We start from the raw sequence: 20,496 nt of genomic DNA, 5'->3' as shown, positions 1-20,496 counted from the left end.
CACGAGTTCGTAAGTCCTCTACCTACTGGGGCCCGTGGCACATACAAGACTTTTCATCACACTGGTGAAGGAAAGAAGGGGGAATAAAACTTCGCCTAATTTCGGACGCCCTAAGTTAAAATTTAGGATTTTCGGACCGGATCGTCTACTACATATAATAAATAACACCTATTTACGACCAAATGTGATTTAAATAACTATCGGTATACCCCAACAGTCCCTATGTAATTTTAATCTCTAGGTTGCATTATTTACATAATATGTAGACATCATGTCTACTCACATCACATGCATCGTGTGAGCGAAGTGAGAACTACTGCAGTTCAACATTAGAGTTCTTTTTGAAATCTTGTTGCCTATTAAAATACTGGTAAATAAATAAACACAGGACTTCTTAAAAAAGGAGATCTTCGCATCCGCTGTATGATGCGCACATTCATGATTGCAGAGAAATCTTATAATTTATTTAGAACAAAACAGTCACCCAAATTTCGCCGTTTCGTACGGAACCCTAAATCATCATATAAAGGTCCACCTATGAAGCTAATGCCACAGTCCACATTCAACATGGAATCAAGCAACAGTTTTATCTTCATATCACTGCTGTTTCTTGCAATTATTTGCATCGTTTACTGTCGTAAAAAGCTCTCCTACTGGTCTAGTCTCGGAATAGAGCAGCTGCCATCTCCTCATTGGTTCTTCGGGCACTATAAGGAAGGAATTCTATTTCAAGCAAGTCCAGGCTGGCATTTAGGCCAGCTGTACAAGCGAGCTGGCGACGCGCCGCTCGTCGGCTTCTACATCTTCCACAAGCCATGTTTGCTTATAAAAGATCCTACGATCATCAAACAGATATTCATTAAAGACTTTAACAAGTTCCCTGACAGACATTTCGCGGGGAATACTCAGAAAGACAGTATCGGCTTGAGGAACCTGTTCGCTGTGAGGGGTAAGGACTGGAAGTATATGAAGCAGAAGATGGGTCCGGTGCTGAATAAGTCGTTGAGGCAGATGCTGCCGCTCATGACGGAGGCTGGGGAGCCGATGATGCGGCACATCGACTTGAACATGGGCAAGGAGTTAGATATGCAGGATTTGGTTTACAAGTCGACTGCCGATCTGATCGCGAGCGTGGCGATGGGGACGAAGATTGACTCTTTTAGTGATCCGAACGGAGAGCTACCTCGTCGTAGTGAGTTTGTATTCTTACTTATTTGCATGTTCGTCTTTTGAGCGTCGGCGTCTAGTCAGCACTATGAAAAATGGCGTCGCCGTCGCTGCGCTGCGACAACTTTGCGTCGAGCAGCAGCCATAGAGTTGACCAGACGCCGACGCTCGGGGACGCTAGTGTGGGGTGGCACCCCGCTTGACTGACCAATCGTAAACTTTATTCCAACGTCATACAAATGCAAATAGCCCAGCCAAGATGAAAATCGTCGGTAGAAAACGTCAATCAAAACATAAAGAATGTAGGTATGAAAATAGTCGCATAACTTTTCGTAGCTTTTGTCCCCCCGGCTCCCAGTTAAGAGTGTTACGCTGCGTCTTACGTAAGCGCGATAAGCGAAGCGGCGCGGTGCGGCGCGGCGGGCCCACGGCGTTCGCGTTCGCAACGAGATCGCCCACGTAGGCCACGTAGGACACTTCTATAGGTATCAAAGGATTGATTCACCCCGCGCCGCATCGCTTCGCTTCGCATTCGCGTGTTGTTCGCCCACGTAGTACGCTGCGTTACTGTTAGTGCTAAGTGTGTTATTGCAATAATATCTTGCACAACGAAGGGCGCAAACTCTTGTTATCCAACAAAAGGTTTCTCAAGTCTAAGTCTGTAAGGTATCTTAACTTAACTTATCTACCCGTATAGGCCTTAATACTCGTAGTTGCTTCATACCTACATAATATTGGATTAAATTAAATTCGTTCCAATATCTTGCAGTGTCGGAATACTTCTACAGCTTCGAGCGCATGCTGGCGCTCGTGTCCGTCTTCTTCATGCCCGACGCCGTAGACTCGGTAATCGGATCCCTCCTCTTCTTCAAGTCTAAGTTCATCAGAAAGGTGGGTCACAAACGTTCGGTTTTCACCGGCTGTATTTCTGTAGATACTGACCAAAAATGGTACCTAACGCTTTGAATACATTTTTAGGGTACCGTAGCCAAAGGGTAAAAACAGGAACTTATTACTATAATATATGTATAAGACTCCACTGTCCGTCTGTCCATCTCATGAACCGTGACAGCTTATGACATTTTCACAGATGATGTATTTCTGTTGCCGCTATAACAACAAATACTAAAAAGTACGGAACCCTCGGTGGGCGAGTCCGACTCGCACTTGTCCGATTTTTCTAATATAGACAAGAGAGATCATACTTACATATTTTAAGAACCAGAATATTTTAATATGACTTAAAGTATAAATAAAAATTAGGCTTAAAGTCCGTTTTATGATGTCCATAGGAAAGAACTTAAAGGATGACTCATGTTAGAGCAGTCCGGGTCCGGGCCGAGACTTCCGACGCTTTCTGTGATGGGTGATCGGAGATCACTTGATGCTTAATATAGAAAACTGAAATGTCGGAGGCGGCCTAGCCAAGGTGACAATCGCTATCGCTTCGACAACGAATCCCTTTGTGTCTCTCCTAATACGAAAGAGTGATAGAGAGACACAAAGCGATTCGATGGCGAAGCGATAGCGATTGTCACCTTGGCTAGGCGATTCGCCCCGTACCGTTCTTAAGTCGTCCTTAACCCATAGGTACTAAATAAGTTTTTGACCCAGGTGTTCTGGACCGCGATGGAGGAAAGAGAGAGATCGGGAGAGGAGAGGGGAGACTTTGTGGACCTCGCTAAAAAGATGCAGAATGAGCCTCAGAGCCCGTACGGTAAGCATGAGCCTCAATTCATCCGCCAACCCCCTTGACATGCACTTCGTTTGTCGCGACACTCGTGACATCTAGTATCAAGTAGCGGTACTGATAAATCCGCTACTACCGCTAAATGTCGACTACATAAATAAGCAGGGTTTTGGTTACGGGCATGTCAAGGTGATTATATTGCGGTCCAGGGCCATGTTGCATAACAAACTACAATGTAACTATTAATATTATAAGCGGAACTCCTTTTTCACAACAACAAACAATACACACAACAACAACAACAACAACAAACAAACAATATATACGGACAGAGAGTGTGGAAATGCGTCTTACCGAGCACCTTGAATAGATTTTCATTGGAACTATTAAAACTTATAGAAGGACGGACGAGTAAACAAGCTAGAAATATTATTAAAAAATACCTACTTAAAATGAGAGGGCAGTGCACCGAAATCACTTAATTACGGCCTTGTCTATTATGTACCTAACCATTAAAAATGAATTTGTAAATAATTTAAGACTCCTTAACTCAAAAATCTTTTTAAGTTAAGATTAGTAGTTAAGTTTAGTAAGTAATACAATGTCTTTTTACTGAAATAAACAGTTTAATTTTTTTTTTTTTTTTTTTTTTTTTTAATTAGTGAAATTAGAAAAGGAGTTCCGCTTGTAATATTAGTTGTAGTTTGTTATGCAACATGGCCCAGGTCGCGTAGCCAACGTGCTAAACGCTTACGCTCCGTAGTAGCGAACGATACGCAACTGGGCGTTTTTTTTTGTTGTCCCCTACACTTTTTTTTCAAATTTGGGATTTTTTATGTTATTTCTACTCAGAATCACGAGCTCTTTCTATCCTAATAGGAGAAAAATGTGTCCCAAAATTTCCATACCTTTTTCGATCTTTCCATTACGCGACCGCCATACAAAGTCTATGAAAAATGGTGACGGAATGGAAATAAAAACCTTAGGACACTTTTTTCTCCTATTAGGATAGAAAGAGCTCGTGATTCTGAGTAGAAATAACATTTTAAACAATCCCAAATTTGAAAAAAAAAGTGTAGGGGACAACAAAAAAAAAACGCCCAACTGTCACTGTCACACTAACATGGAAGAGTGATAGAGAGACACAAAGCGATTCGGTAGCGAAGCGATAGCGATTGTCACCTTGGCTAGGCCGCCAGTAATTAGTCTCTTACTAAAGTAGGTAAGTATTATTGGGCGCTTTTATACTTTATCTTGGTCGTCAACGGTAACAACACGATTTTATCGCAACGAATCAGCAGGGGCAAAAACACATTCTGAGATTACAATGTCGTCGCTTGTACACTGACCCGGACACAGAATAAATAATAGTACTAAGTACAGAAGACTCACTCTCTAACAAAACGCGTCTGTTACGATCAGCACAGATACTTATGGCCGCTAGGTGGCGACAGCGCCACGCGCGGCTTATGGCTTTCCCCAAAATTGGGGCCGGAACGGATGTACTTTTAGCTACCTGTAGCAAAGCGACGAAATCGCGGAGTGAGACACGCCTGACCTGGACGTTTACGATGAATCGTGGACGATATCAACAATCTTACATTTTGGTCTCCTGGCCCCGTAAGCGGTAACCGTAGCCCATCGATGCCTGTGACGTCAGTAACAGTGATGTTTTACAATTGTCGCACCTGTCGCCATAGTAAAATAGGGGCCGCTGTGTTGCTAAACGCATAAGCATGTAGGTATCAAATGCCACGCAATCGCCAATATGTTTCAGAATTCTCTGGCGACAACCTGATACACCAAGCCGGTACATTTTTCTCCGGGTTCGAGTCCAGCGCCGCCACCGCCGCGTTCACGCTCATGCAGCTTGCTAGGAACAGGTCTGTGAACATGATGGTTCTTCTACACGATGGCCCAGCGCTGGACCAGCGAGATGGCCATGTGATGGTTATGACTACTCTACACGATGGCCCAGCGCTGGAACAGCGAGTTGGCCATGCGATGAATCGAGAGCACGCACTAATATGGAATGGGGCACGTGTGGATGCGTACGCCCCATCGCTGGCCCACTACCTTTGATGTACGCACGAAAAACCGACACCGTGGCCATCCCATCGCCATCCCGCCGCGCCATAAGCCATCCGACACCCCCTCCGTCTCTACACGCTGGCCCATCTTAGTGGGCCAGTATGATGGGCCATCGTGTAGAGGACCCATTAATAGAATTTAAATGGTGCCACTGGTTGCATTGCCTAATAAGAAAGTCGATGTGTGTAATGACCAATGCACACGCGTTTCATACGACGTTTTTCAACACACTTGCGAGCAAAAAAACGTATCTAAATCATCAATTTTAATTGTTAAAACAGTAAAAGTAATTTTTTTTTAAATAGTGCATGGCTCTAAATGTGTTTGACGTTTGGGTTATTTAATCGTTCTTGAGATATTTATAGCGATGTGACGGAAGAACAGAGTAGCGCAATAAGAGTTCCTTTTTAGGTAAATATAAATCTCTTATTAGGGTTCCGTAGCCAAATGGCAAAAAACGGAACCCTTATAGATTCGTCATGCCTGTCTGTCTGTCTGTCTGTCCGTCTGTCCGTCTGTCCGTCTGTCTGTCCGTCCGTATGTCACAGCCACTTTTCTCCGAAACTATAAGAACTATACTGTTGAAACTTGGTAAGTAGATGTATTCTCTAAACCGCATTAAGATTTTCACATAAAAATAGAAAAAAAACAATAAATTTTTGGGGTTCCCCATACTTCGAACTGAAACTCAAAAAATTTTTTTTCATCAAACCCATACGTGTGGGGTATCTATGGATAGGTCTTCAAAAATGATATTGAGGTTTCTAATATCACTTTTTTCTAAACTGAATAGTTTGCGCGAGAGACACTTCCAAAGTGGTAAAATGTGTGTCCCCCCCCCCTGTAACTTCTAAAATAAGAGAATGATAAAACTAAAAAAAATATATGATGTACATTACCATGTAAACTTCCACCGAAAATTGGTTTGAACGAGATCTAGTAAGTAGTTTTTTTTTTACACGTCATAAATCGCCTAAATACGGAACCCTTCATGGGCGAGTCCGACTCGCACTTGGCCGCTTTTTTGAAAAAAGGGTTTTGGTACGGAAACCTAACCAGAAAGAGACGTGTATTTTCAAATGTATTATACCTATGGTTAATGTTATACAATAATCAGGTCTATTCAAGAGCGGGCGAGGGCAGACGTCCAACGGGCGGTGCAGAAACACGGCTGGACTTACGAAGCCTTCGTGGACATGAGATACCTGCAGCAGTGCCTTCAGGAGACCATGAGGATACATCCGCAGGTGTCCACCCTGGACCGCGTCGGCGGGGAGGACTATCAGGCAAGTTAGACTTACAAGGCGTTCTAGATATGACTGATGAGATAGGTACCTGCAACAGTTCCTGCTGACCATGAGGATACCTATTCCTACATTCACAGGAGGTGCTACCCTGGACCATGCTGCTCGGTCTATCGGTCAAGCTAAGTTGGACTTGAGTTATCGGTTTTATGTCGTTCGTCTTCAAATTAGTGTGGTACTAGACAGGAGGCAAGAAGGCCACGGAGGATTTTCCTGTTTCTGATGCGCGTTCAGATCGTGACACGTGACACTTTTATGGCACCGCTGGGGCAGTACGTAGGTGCACGCAAAGCCCACTCCGAACGTCGCTTCGCCCGACCTTTGCTATGATATGCACCGCATGCGTCCAGTACATAGGAGCTTGCAAAGCAGCCTTATGCTAGCGGCCCGCGGCTGAAACTTGATACTATAATTATAACCATATGTACAAACATACTATACGTATAACATATATACACAGATACCAAACACCAACATAACCATAAAGAAAGGCACAGCCGTGTACGTTTCCATCTACGGGCTACATGAGGACCCGCAGTACTTCGAGGACCCCGGGACCTTCGACCCCAGCCGCTTCGACCAGGGCAGGGGAATTTCCGAGGCCTACATGCCCTTCGGAGCCGGGCCCAGGATGTGTCTCGGTGAGTTTCAGGTCCACGCCCAAGTTTCACCAGCTTGACAATTGGCACCTGACGGTAATCAATGTAATCATTTCCTGTACCTACCTACTTTTCTGGGCCGTTGGTAACGACGTTACATCGCGACAATGTTTACTACCTAGTTGGACCAACAATGTACGGTGTCGGTGAATTGAGACGCGTAGGTATTATAGTTTTCGAGAAATTTGACTTGTTTCAATCATGATGTGTTTCAATTGCCCCCAGTCTACCCTATTACCTTTTCTTAACCTTTTCAGTAGGTAGGTTCAACGCCATACACCGATTAATCGGTCACAGACCACAGAGCAACATCGACCTATACGTGCATAATACATAAAGTTCAACTTCGGTTTTGACACTTCAATGACGTGGCGTCCGAGTGACAGCTTTTGTGTTTGACGTGGTTTGACACGGCATCGAAAAGGTTAATGTTAATACCAAAATCGCATTATCTGACGGATGGATTTACCCGAGTTTGAAGTTTACGATTGTCAATAAGATCGATGTCAGGCGACCAGGCGACAATTGTCATCGTGGTCAGGGACCAGTCACGTGACATTTTTTTATATTATTTCAGGTATGAAGATTGGGTACTTACACTCTAAAGTAGCGACTGCGATGGTTCTGGCCAGCTACGAAGTGTACCAAAACCTCGATGAACGACTGACCCTGGACCCAAGGTCCACGTTCACCGCGGCTGCCGACGGACTCAAGCTCCGGTTTACGAAACTCGACGACGAACAACGGATACCTACAAATGTAGTTTAATTACTACTAATAAAACTATTTAAATTAATTAATTTGCGTTTAGAATTTATCTAGTTGTATCCACAGCTACTTTTTATATTATTTTTATCATCAATATTATATTTATTTATTATTTCAAATAACAAATTGCACCTTACAGCTAATGCCAAAGCGGCACAATACATATAGGCACGTACTTGCAAAGTTTTAAAACGATACGGCTATTAGAAGAAGGTTATGGCTCCTCTACACGATGGCCCAGCGCTGGACCAGCGAGATGGCCATTCGATGGTTGAGAGCACACACTATGTAATGGGCCACGTGCAGATACGTACGCACCATCGCTGTCCCACTACCTTTGATGTGCGGAAAACCGACACCGTGGCCATCCCATCGCCATCCCGCCGCGCCATAAGCCATCCAACACCACTACATCTCTACACGCTGGCCCATCTTAGTGGGCCAGTATGATGGCCCGTCGTGTAGAGGAGCCATTAAATTAAAATTGCAAAATTGTATTATATTCTTACAAGCGTTGTTAATACCTATATTTTCCGACAAGGTTCACGATGACGCACCGCACACGATAGGCGTAGAGACTAGAGAACAAAGGGTTAATAAAAAAAGCGATTCAATTATAAAATTATTTATTTCATTTATTAAAATTTCATTGTAAAACGATCCACTTAATATAGGGCTCGTGTAGTAACAGGCCGCGGCGGCGACACACAGGCATAACTGCGGACAAACAGACATACCGATTAATATGTACAATGAGACCATACGGAAAACCATACGGAAAGATAAGTAAAGAAAGAATGGTAACTCCATACATCAGTTTTCTTACCAAAACGCGAGTTATTTCGTAGTCGACATCTAGCGTCAAGGTAGTGGAACTATCAGTACCGCTACTTGACACCAGATGGCATAAGTTTCGCTACTGACGAAAAATTTACAACTAATATTATAAGCAGGAGTTGAAAACATAGTTCCGGTTAAACCGGTTATAATATTAGCTAAAAATTGAGATTTTGTTTGCCGCTACATCTATTGTCAACTAGCAGAACTGATAATGTCCGCTACTTGACGCTAGATGTCGACTACGAAATAACTCGCGTTTTGGTAAGAAAACTGATCTGTGGAGTTACCACTCTTTCTTGCGGTAAACTAAAATACACCTCGAAGAACTTATAAAGTAATTATATAACCTACTCATATAAGCCCAAGCATCGTACAGTCAGCAGCAGAAGTTGCTAAGCGGGCGAGGTGTTCAAAATTACCTTGACACGCTCTTATTCTCTTAACAATAAAGTCGCGTCAAGATCATTTTGCACAACTGGCTCGCTTAGCAACTTCTGCTGTTGACAGCTCTCGCGTAGAATGATGGTCCCTAAAGTCCCTGACAGTTCAGTTTAACATGGGGTAGCTGTCAGTGCTGTCACGTAAAATGTTTGTAGACCTTTTTTGGAAGTTTAGCACTAATATATTTAGAAACTAGCGACCCGCCCCGGCTCCGCGCGGGTTAACAAATTATACATAAACCTTCCTCTTGAATAACTCTATCTTTTAAAAAAACCGCATCAAAATCCATTGCTTAGTTTCAAAGATCTAAGCATACATAGGGACAGACAGCGGGAAGCGACTTTGTTTTATACTATGTAGTGAAGAATGAATCAGTTGTCAACTCACCTCTCACTCATTCGCGGACACATCTAAATTAACATTAACATAACTGGCCCCCATATTCTCCCTGTGGCGAGGCGACACCACATGCCTCTTGGCGTTCTCGGTCTCCTCAACGTCCGCGTCGCACACCCCACACTTCAGCTTCCCAAACTCGTAGTACACATACTTGTTCCGCCCCAACATGTTTATATTATGCTTCAACTCTAGGTAGAAACGGAACACGTTTTCAGAAGTGGGCTTCTCAGGGAAATGGTCAGCGAACACCAAATGCATCAGCAGCGAGCGGATCGAATTGAAAACCCCTTTGCATGTGACGCAGTTGAAAGAAGCACCTTCGCTGTTAAGGATGTAGTTCCCTTTCATGTACACGCTGATTATATCCCCTTTGTTGGCTTTAGTCACAGCTTCGACTAAAGCGTTCTGATGTTGGACACTTGATAAAATATGGGTTACGGCTTCGGGAAGATCGGGGAATGTAGCGTCGCAGTATTCACACTTAATCTCCCCAGCGGCGGTAACTTTATTGTGATGTAGGAGTTCCTTGTCGACGTTTTGCTCGTAGAGCGCAGAACGGATCAACTTAGCGATAGTCTCGATGTGGAGATCGCTTTCGAAATGCTCGACGATGGCGGCGAAGGAAGGCAATGCGACGAATTTGGGGCAGACGGCGCAGACGTAATAGTTGCCGAAACTGGCATAATACTCGGAAGGTCTGCACTGGTTCCTGTACAACAGCTGGAGTTTGTGCGGCGCTGCGTTGCGCAAATGCTTCTTCTGACGGATATGGTTGAAGAGCACCTGTCTGGGGCCTTTTAGAGTCATGTCGCAGCAAGAGCAGTAGTTTGCGATCTTTCCGGAAGGCTTGATAAAGTTCTCTATAACGACATGGTCTCTGTTGTTCAAAGGCTTTCCGATGCTGGCAAGGAACTTAGCCCAGTCCAAGCTCTTCGGTCCCCATTCGTCAGGAATAGCCCCATCTGGGTTATTAGCCTTTACTTTCCGGAATATCTTGTCGGAAAGCTTTCCTAGGTGGTTCTCCTCTAGGAGATGGATCACCGCAGCTTCGATGGAATCTACGGAAGTCTTGCACAGCCCGCAGTTCAGTCCGTTGGCGTCCTCGCTAATGCTGTGACTGAATAAAAACTTCTGATTCATCTCTTTAATATCCTCTATGTTTCTGCTATCTATGGAAGACGGAATGTGCTTGTCAGCCTGGAGGATGGAAGCTAGGTTGTGGATGTGCGTTTCGCTGAACACATGATTCAAAACGGAATCGTAACGGAATCTAAGAGTGTAATACTCGCACGCCATGCAGAAAAACGCGCGTTTTCCCGTCCTGTCATCAACTAAAGATAAAAGCTTGTGGTTAAGGAGTAACTTAACGATATAGTTCTCAATGGGTCCGTAGTAACGGTATTTCTTAACTTGATTCTTGTTCGGTTTTTCAGGAGCGTCGTTGTCTTCATTCTCGAAATTTTTGTTCGCGTCAGCAGAGAAATGTTGGTTCACATTGTCCTTAATACTCATAATGATCGGTGCGACGGAGCTCGTGAGAGCGGAGAAGTCCACCTTGTCCTGACAAAGTTTGTCGAATGCCACGTGGTAGAATTTCATGGCGGCGTCAATGCTAGCTTCCGAGTTATCGGGCAAATGTCTAATCAAAGACGCCTCAAGTTTGCTCGAGAACAATCGATCTAGTTTCTCAGTAGGCTTGTTGTTCATGATCTGCATCAAATGCGCGGCGATGTCGAGGGTCTGCGCAGGTGTCTCACCGCACGCCATGGCCGAGAGCCTCCGAGACATATTCGGCAGTATTATAGGCTCCGCGACGTCGATGCTCTCCCGTTTCATGACCTTGGGTTTCGGCATGTGGACCTCCAAGTTGAAATGCTTCTGCAGGGACTCCATCAGTGGCTCCTCGTCGTTCAGCTCTATCTCCACGTTACAGTCAGTACATATGTGCACCTGTTGAGCGTTCTCGTCACTCAGAATCTGCTCCGTCTTCAGCAACTCGGGCACCTCGCTCACCGGGAGACTGTTGAAGCGTTGTCTCTGCAGACTACTCTTCTTCTCAGTCGTAAAGATATACTCCACCTCGACGCCTTCGCGTTTTTGAACGAACACCTTTCTATGGGTCTCGTTCAAGTTGTTCAGATATTTCAAAATGACAGGACTCTCCTGCGTGAGCGGGTGGTAGATGACGTTTCGGAAATGCACCGCTAGACGCTTCACGTCCGTAAGTTTCCGGAAGGAGAGAACGTTGATATCCTCCATCATTCTGGTGACATCCTCAATGGATCTGTCGGTAGCCATGTTGGCTTAAAAGATTAAAAAATAAAAACTGTACAATGATATAGACTTCTTGGAATTTTCTGCCAAGATATGAGTCGTTTAGCTAAAGAGCTAATATATGCGGAGCTTAAAGCTTGTTGCCCGTACGTGGCCGAGGTTGCGATGAATTTAAGGTCGGAAGAGATTCGTCGAATTTGGATTTTTTTTAAAAGCTGGTTTGTGTGGACTATCACCGCATTTCAGGATCTGGAATGAGAGAAAAAGCAACATTAGCAATATATCTAAGATTTCACAAAAAGAGGAAAGTTTTTTTCACGAAATCGCAATATGGCAGATGGAGTACTAGTGTCCGACCGAAACCGGATTTTTTCTACCTAAGCCTAAGATTAGGTTTTGCTTTAGATTTGGCCGAACCCGAACCTTCGGCCGAAAATCCTGCCGAAACCGAAACTGGGCCGGACACTCCCGAAAATACAGTCCTACACCTTCGGCCGAAACATGATTTTTTTGCTGAAACCGAAACAGATATTTCGGTCGGACAAAGGCGCTTATCAATGGCGTTTAACTCGCTTAACCGGTTAAATAACAACCCGTTACAAACTATATTCGTTAATTTCGTTATAATTGAATAGGTTAAGTGCATACTTCAAAACGGTCTTTGGCTAAATATAAACTTGTCTTATGATTATTAGCACTGAAAGGTTATGAAATATGAATCCCTGGTTTCGATGTATGAAGTACTGTGTCTGAATCGCATTATAGTAGGTACCTTTATAAGTTTGTATGGTAACATGTGTCAACACTGTGATTTAAATATGTGAATTTGAAAAGCAAAGAGCTAAGCTAAACAACGTGAATAATATTCTGATACCTTTGACTACATTACGATCGAGAAAATGCGTTTCGTGTCGTAAAAAGATAGCGGGCATGGAAAACTGTTATTACAGTCTGGGTGCTGAGGCCCGTTTCTAAAAAGCTTGTAACTTGTAATACAAGCGGATGGCACTTTTTGACAGCTGTTGTTAGACTTGTTAGAAAGGGACTTTCACTTGTATTACAAGTTACAAGCTTTTGAGATACGGGCCCCTGGTGCGCGAAGGCGAAAACTTTTCGGAGTCGCACCAATTCTTTTACCTTTTTGGTACGGAACCCTAAAACAAACGGAGCGAAAGATATAATATCATAGACTACGGACTTTTCCAGGGGTTCCGCAACAAATGACAATTGAAACCATTATACATACATACACATAAATCATATTATCACGCCTCTTTCCCGGAGGGGTAGGCAGAGACCACGAATTTCCACTTGCTACGATCCTGACATACCTTTTTCGCTATAATCCATGTGTTTTTAACTTTAACTTCACTAAATTACGGAGTTTTTAAATGCCCTTTTATCTAAAAAAAAATGCCCTCCCATATTTTATTGTTTTTAAAAATAAAGATATATCTGATTACCAGACTGATAAGTAAATCGTAGTGTTATCTAAGTGTAGTATATTTAATTAAATGCACATAACGAGTACATATAATCAGTGATTATACGGCAACAAATTATTATTTGTTTATCTAACTAAAGAATAGTTTCGAGGGCGATTCCGAAAATATCTAACTACAACTTCACTTGATAATTAATAATTATAGTAGTAGTAACGTTAGAATTATTATTATGCTCTTGTATATCTGATTAGATTGCTACATTTAAATTATAATACCTATTTAAATTCGTATGGAAAATAAGATTATTTTCTGTTTACTTAGATAACAAATTTTAAAAGTCCAAATAATCTTTTACTTTTTGTATGGGCATTGAAACTTTCCGAAACGTTAAAATTAAATTTCTTATATTTCTGTGAAATTTTCAAGATATTTCTGAGAATAATTCTGACTTTTTGGAGACTTTCCGCAACTTGCACTTCTGACTAACTATATTTCGTTTTTTAGCATTAGAAAGAGGGTAAACAATCTTTTTATTGAATAACACTTTTGAATAATAATAATAATTCATTTATTTCAAGTAACATGACTCATATAATTTGTTAGTATACATTACATTAGTACACAATGACAAACGTGTAACAATACACACAGGGGCTATTCATAAATTACGTCATTTCGAATTAGGGGGGGGGGTCTGGACATCGGATGATGGTAGCTGACGTAGGAGGAAACGGGGTCATTCGAAGCATTATTTTTGGATGATTGGGGGGGGGGGTCAAAAATAGATGACGTAATTTATGGACAGCCCCACACAGCAAATTGTAACAGTTACATAGCACTAACGACCCGCCCCGGCTTCGCACGGGTTAACAAATTATACTACATAAACCTTCCTTTTGAATCACTCTATTTAAAAAAACCGCATCAGAATCCGTTACGTAGTTTTAAAGATCTAAGCATACATACAGACAGACAGCGGGAAGCGATTTTGTTTTATACTATGTAGTGCTAGTGATATATGATCATCTATATTCTTTTACATAGTTTCATAAAGTAATAGTAACTAATTCTTTAAAGCGTTTTCCAATAAAAAGACATCAAAATTAAACCCTTTTTCTAATGCTAAAAAAACTAAATATACCTAGTCAGGATATAATTTCAAAATTGCCGTCAGTTTCTTCCTAATTCTGGTCAGTTTGAATTATATAATCACCACAAAAAGGTAATCTAGATTAGATATCAAGTTATCTAGGCCCCAACAGGTGACGAGTGTTATTTGTGTAACACGTCGCACCGCGTGGCAAGCGAGGCAGACTCGTATTGTGCCAAGGGCGCCCAAGTAAACAACATATATCACACTTGTATTTATTATTGTCGGAGTAATGTCGGTATGAATTATACTATTAGGGCATTTTCGCTTAACTGTGTACCATTAACGGCCAGTACGGCTACCATCAGAGGGCCTACCGCGAACCACGTTCGACGTGTTGCCTCTCTGTCGCACTTGTAAATTCGTACGTAAGTGTGCCAGGGAGGCAACACGTCGAACATGGTTCGCGGTAGGCCCTCAGTTTGGCACTGACATAAACGCCGTCGATAACGTAATTTAGTTTCTATACATCTCGCTCGTACTCGCATATTAGTGCAAACGAGATGTATAGAAAGTAAATTACGTTCTCGATAGCGTAAATGTCAGTTTTGACACTGTCAGTGACTCATGGTACGGTCTCTGTTAGCAATCGTTACAAAACTGACGGTCAATGTCAAACCCCATATACCTACATTTTGTCAGGAATGTAACGGTTAGACGTTACTGAAACACGTCTTAAGTCGCGCTTTAAAGTACAAATAAAAATGGTCATTAACCCAAAAGAAAAGATGTTAAATCTAGATTAGATATCAAGTTATCTAGGCCCCAACAGGTGACGAATGTTATGCCACGTCGCTCCGCGTGGCAAGCGTGGCAGACATCTTGACGTAATGTGCTAAGGGCGCTCAAGTAAACAACAGCGCTCTTGTAATATTACATTCGATATATATGCAATATATATTCGGAGCAACTAGACGAAAGTGGAAGACAGCCCTGAAATCGCCTTTCCATATAAACGTAGTCCCCATTTTCCTCTTGACCAGTACCGTCTTTACCATGGGGGACACGGGGCCCGTGCCCAGGGCCCCCATCCTCAGGGGGCCCCGCTCCTCAGGGGCCCTAAGGACAGACATTAACAGTGAGCAACCGGGTTATGTGCATAGAAAATGAGATCCTTCAACACATTGACTTTGAGGATATTTTTACTTTCCAAAAGGGCCCCAAATTCTTGAGTGCCCAAGGCCCCAGCATAGTTTAAGACGGCCCTGACTTTGACACAATTTGATGTAAACCTGTCGAATCCCACGATATGACGTCACCATAAGCGTTCTGGCTCATATATGAGCCGTGGGAGCTGACAGATATAGGGTCAAAAGTAGCTCGAAATGGTTCGTGTAATGTTACACACGGTTGCTCCGTCGCCAGTTTATTTTTCTTTGAACTTGGCTGGACACGCTACCGCGTGTCTAGATCAACCACAGCTATGCCCTTTCCTCTTAAAAATCACAGATCTAGAATGACGCCTATACGCTTAAAGGTAGAGTTGAAGTGGGGAAAAGGAACGCCGTCCTGTATATTCTGAACACATTAGGGCCACCCCACATAGCGTCTCCCAAGCGTCGGCGTCCAGTCAACTCTATGGCTGCTGCTCGACGCAACGTTGGCGCAACTGCGAAGCGACGCTATTTTCCATAGCGCTGACTAGACGCCGACGCTCGAAAGACGCTAGTGTGGGAAGGTCCATAGTAGGGTCATTTGGTTTTTGGTTTTAACAAGCCAGTGTTAGTGGCTGATTAAAACGATGTTACACAAAAGAAGCTACAAGCCACAGCCATTAAACATTTTCCTGTTTTGAACTGCTATTATTAAAATACAGTGGTAAATAGTGGACTTATTACATTTACCTACATATGCTCCTTGTACGTACAGTCACTACACGGGAATGTTACGCTATTTAGGGTCCTAGCTAAATTGGTTGTTCATACTTATGCTATGGTATGTCCAATTTAGGTAGAACACTAAATGGCGTAACAATAAATACGCGTACATATAACTAAACTAAAAGAATTAAAACCACGCATTATGCCAAAAAATCCATTTTATACCAAAAATACCTCACATAATTTTGGAAAAGGGCTGACACTCTTCAAATGCTGAATCGATTTCTATCAAACATAGCTAAGAACGACCGTAAAGAAACACGCTTTTGCGTAAAAAACCGAATCGAAATCGGTCCATCCGTATATGTCGGTATATGTCCGTCACACAAATAACACCCCTCTTTTTGCGTCGGGGCTTAATATTTTTATTTAATAGTTATAGTAAATAGGCTATACTATAATGACTATTCAATATATAATGTACTTTGTTTGTACACCTGCAAAGGGAGAGTCTTGGTGAGACCAATGTATTGAAAAATAACTAGTCCATACCTTCCATGTAACTAACATCTCACAAACAATGATACTTAGTGTAAGGCCTGAGTGGACGCTGAGTGGGCGTGCAGCGGGGCGGGGCGTGCGGCGTGCATGCGTATAGCAGCGGCCTTAGTGCACACGCTGCTCAAACTCGTCACTTGTGAGCCCGTCGCCACGCTGCCGGCCCCGCCGAACGCTCCGCTTCGAGCGTCTACTCAGGCCTTACACTTATGGTTATACAGCTGTGTGCAACATACTTATAACAGCAGTCTATAAGAAAATGAAAATTAAATCCCATTTCAGGGTGCCTATTAGCCCTGTGGCGAATAGTTTGCGCTACGACAACGAAGCACTCTTGTCTCTCTAGCATAATAAGAGTGCTAGAGAGACAAAACGTTTTGTTGTCGTAATTGGCATCCTGGCTAGCCCTCAGTACTGAACTAACACATTAAAATGACATTCAGGAAATAAATAAGGATAATTAATATAAATATTGTCATAAGGGTATAAAAACAACAATACTAAGTTTTGAATTATTAAACTCGTGCCGCCCACCATACAAAATTACAGTCAAGGAAGTTTGAATCTTGTTGTATTTTCATTGGGTAGAATTTCATTTGTTCGAAATTTTTACGAGACAAATGAAATGCAACCTACTCTGTTTTTAATTAAGGTTGACATTCCATCGAAACTGAATGTACATCCTAATGTACATTGGGCGGCACATGGGCGGCACATGGGCGGCATTGGCTTAAAATTGTTCAACTACATAGTATAATACTAACACAAAAGAAGAAAGTAAGAAACAGCATTTTTGCGCAAGCTGACTCATAGACCTTTGGTAAAGGGGCCCACTGATTAACAGTCCGCCGGGCGGTATCGGCCTGTCAGTTAGGAGAAAAAGTTGACAGTTCCGAACAACTGACAGGCCGATATCGTCCGGCGGACTGTTAATCAGTGGGCCCCTTTACTCACTCGGTCAAATATGGGACGATCTTACACAAATCAACCTAAATCCACAGTAAGCTCAATAAAGCTTGTGTCGTGGGTACTATGTGGGGACAAAGAGCATTTGAAATAGAGTCAGATTGTCAAAGTAAATTATGTAGCCACGGTAAATTTACTGCCATCTTTCGACAGAAGATTAAAACTGTTAGAACGCCATTTGACTTTGATCCTTATTCTTTCACTGATATGTGTCAATTTAATAAATGTTCTCGTGACTAGGCCAAACATATGGTGTAACTTTGGCCTACTGTCGAGTAGATGGCGTTCATTTTCGACATTTAACAAATTGACATATATCAGTGAAAGAATAAGGATCAAAGTCAAATGGCATTCTAACAGTTTTAATCTTCTGTCGAAAGATGGCAGTAAATGTACTGTGGCTACATAATTTACCATGACAGTAACTCTCTATACACTGTATTCTCTTTGGTGGGGACAATGATATATATTCGTTTTTTTTTTAATATCCTTGACTGCAATCAAATCTGATGCTATCATTTATATGATTGTGTTGTGTTGTGTTTATGTGTTGACCACAAATAAAACTACACATTGTTAATATATAAACACACTTACAATTAGTGTCCGACCGAAGATTCGGTTTCGGTTTCGGCCAGTTTCGGTCAATAAATCATGTTTCGGCCTTAGTTTCGGTTTCGGCCTAAAAACGGCCGGGCCGAAACTTACGAAATGGTACTTTGCACTATGAATAACTGAAACCTAACTTTGTGACAACAACCAAAAGTTGAGGAACAAGTAGGACAACAATATTAATGTACTGGTTTATTATTTATGTAAGTATACAGAATTGAATTGGTTTATTAGAAAACACAATTCCCCTAACAAGGGCGCCACTGGATGGTCGGACGCAGTCTTAATAATAAGGACGCAGTCTTAATAATAATATGTGTATTAAAAGCGGGTTTAAGACATTTTTTCAACGATTTTAACAGGTCTGCTAAAGTTTCGGTTTCGGCCGAAACTAGAGCCAATGCCGAACCTTCGTTTTCGGTTTCGGTAAAAATCATGTTTCGGTTGGACACTACTTACAATAGAGTCTGTGCGGAAAGAGAAGAGTCGTGGAATGTATTGGGCCCCATACATTCCACGACTCGTGTCTTTCCACACAGACTCTATTAAGGAAATGTGTCAAGTGAATAAAATATCTCCGCATGGCATTTTCCATAATATAAAGATATAATATTCAATATTTTCCTAATTCATTGCATATACTTGTGCAATATAATAAATTTTAATAATATAACGAAATAAATCTGAGTCAAATGAAATTCACTCTACTCAGAACTTGCATATCTAAACAAGGCATAGAAAAAAAAATAGCATAACAAAAGAGGTTATCAACCTACTTTACTTAATTTTCCTCTAAGTTGGTACAGAACATACACTATATACTTGTTTTCAAATCAATATTTTACGAATGAAAAACGGTATATTATAGAAAAAACACGCGCTAAGCCACATGCGCGTTGGTAATGTATGCGACAAGAAGGTATTTACATGAAAAGAAATGGACATTACACTCTTTCTATCGTGTTTTCTTAATCCAGATATGTAAAAGAGATTACGCGAAACCAATGTTTTAAACGGTAAAAACTGATTGTAAGACCACGATCCCATCATTTATAACATAAACGCATAACAGAAACTGTTACATTTAGCACCGAAACTGGTAAACAACGATAATTCATAAAATAAATACATTCCAAAAGTTAGGTTAGAATGACATAGCAGTGTGCAACTTTGGTGGAAATTTAAATGTTTGTATATTTAGAATGACGGGGAATATAGAAAAGGTACTGTATTTACCTTTAGATCTTGATTTTGTGCATGGCAGCAGGTACCGCCTTTACTTTTGTACGGGCACTCGGTGACAGTCGGAGGGTGACATGACAGTACAGTGACAACGGGCAACGTGATTGAACCGCAATGCGGCGGGTGGCGGGGTAATTATGATTACCCCGAAAGTGGGGTAAACAGTTATTTGGCTTTTTTCATTTATTCCTAAGCTATAGTTTGTTTTTTTAGCATTAGAAATAAGGTAAACAATCTTGATGTGTCTTTTAATTGAAAAACACATTTTGAAAATAAGTTACGGTAAATATGTAACAATTATGAATCTAATACGATCTTTTATAGTCTTCTGCTTTCATAAGTAATAGTTATTGATTTTCAAAAAGTGTTTTTCAATTAAAAGACATGTGAAAATCGCTTACCTTCTTTCAAGTTCTTTCTAATGCTAAATAAAACGAACTATAACTGTCAGAAACAAACATGTTTACCCGTAATTTTCCCTAAAAAGTCACAGCCGCAGCGTAGTCGTCCTCTCGAGCTAGAATTATCTGTCAGGGTAACCTCACACAACACAGTGTCTAACTGTCTACTCTGTCAAAGTCAATACACAGCCCTAACTATATAAAGGTAATTGAAATTGGGTAGTGTAAATGTACCTAGAAACGTTTTTAAAAATGCAACCTCTCGTAGGATTACAATCCTATATGTAAACATCTCTCAACTGTCTCAACTGTGTATAGTATAGTCAGACTCAGACCTAGCCTAGCTAAGTTGGCACTGGCAGCGATTTTGATAGCCCAGACACACACACACACACACACACACACGTTATTTATAACGTCAAACTCAAACTTCTATGTAATTATTAAATTAGCTTGGTCTAACTCTATGCCTTTCGTATAAATCAAATGTTTGCTTGCTAACCACTGATGATGATACATTCCTTTTAGTTATTAGTACCATTTGTAAATTCTTTAGATCAAAATTTTCTTTTATTTATTTTGGGATCGAAATGGGGAAAACAGATTTAAAACTGCAGCAACATTATAAAAAACTGCGATCAGTTTAATGGCTCCTCTACACGATGGGCC

At 41.7% G+C, this 20,496-nt stretch overlaps 2 protein-coding genes across 2 annotated transcripts; one reads left to right on the top strand and one right to left on the bottom strand.

Moving 5' to 3' along the window:
- Positions 1 to 546: 546 nt before the first annotated feature.
- Positions 547 to 6,931, top strand: LOC134660062 (cytochrome P450 6k1-like). The gene is made up of 6 exons (XM_063515762.1): positions 547 to 1,192; positions 1,937 to 2,058; positions 2,782 to 2,884; positions 4,635 to 4,740; positions 6,066 to 6,234; positions 6,713 to 6,931. The coding sequence occupies exons 1-6, from the start codon at positions 547 to 549 to the stop codon at positions 6,929 to 6,931; spliced, it is 1,365 nt and encodes a 454-aa protein (XP_063371832.1).
- Positions 6,932 to 8,288: 1,357 nt separating this feature from the next.
- On the bottom strand, positions 8,289 to 19,559 carry LOC134660335 (uncharacterized). The gene is made up of 3 exons (XM_063516085.1): positions 19,421 to 19,559; positions 9,348 to 11,882; positions 8,289 to 8,396 (listed from the first exon to the last, which is right to left on the bottom strand). The coding sequence occupies exon 2, from the start codon at positions 11,655 to 11,657 to the stop codon at positions 9,351 to 9,353; it is 2,307 nt and encodes a 768-aa protein (XP_063372155.1). The 5' UTR covers positions 11,658 to 11,882; positions 19,421 to 19,559; the 3' UTR covers positions 8,289 to 8,396; positions 9,348 to 9,350.
- Positions 19,560 to 20,496: the final 937 nt, after the last annotated feature.

The sequence above is a fragment of the Cydia amplana genome, chromosome 26 (assembly GCF_948474715.1).
Source record: "Cydia amplana chromosome 26, ilCydAmpl1.1, whole genome shotgun sequence".
Taxonomy (NCBI): Eukaryota; Metazoa; Arthropoda; class Insecta; order Lepidoptera; family Tortricidae; genus Cydia; species Cydia amplana.
The sequence above is the reverse complement of the archived record's forward strand: the minus strand, read 5'-3'. Positions and strand labels throughout refer to the sequence as shown.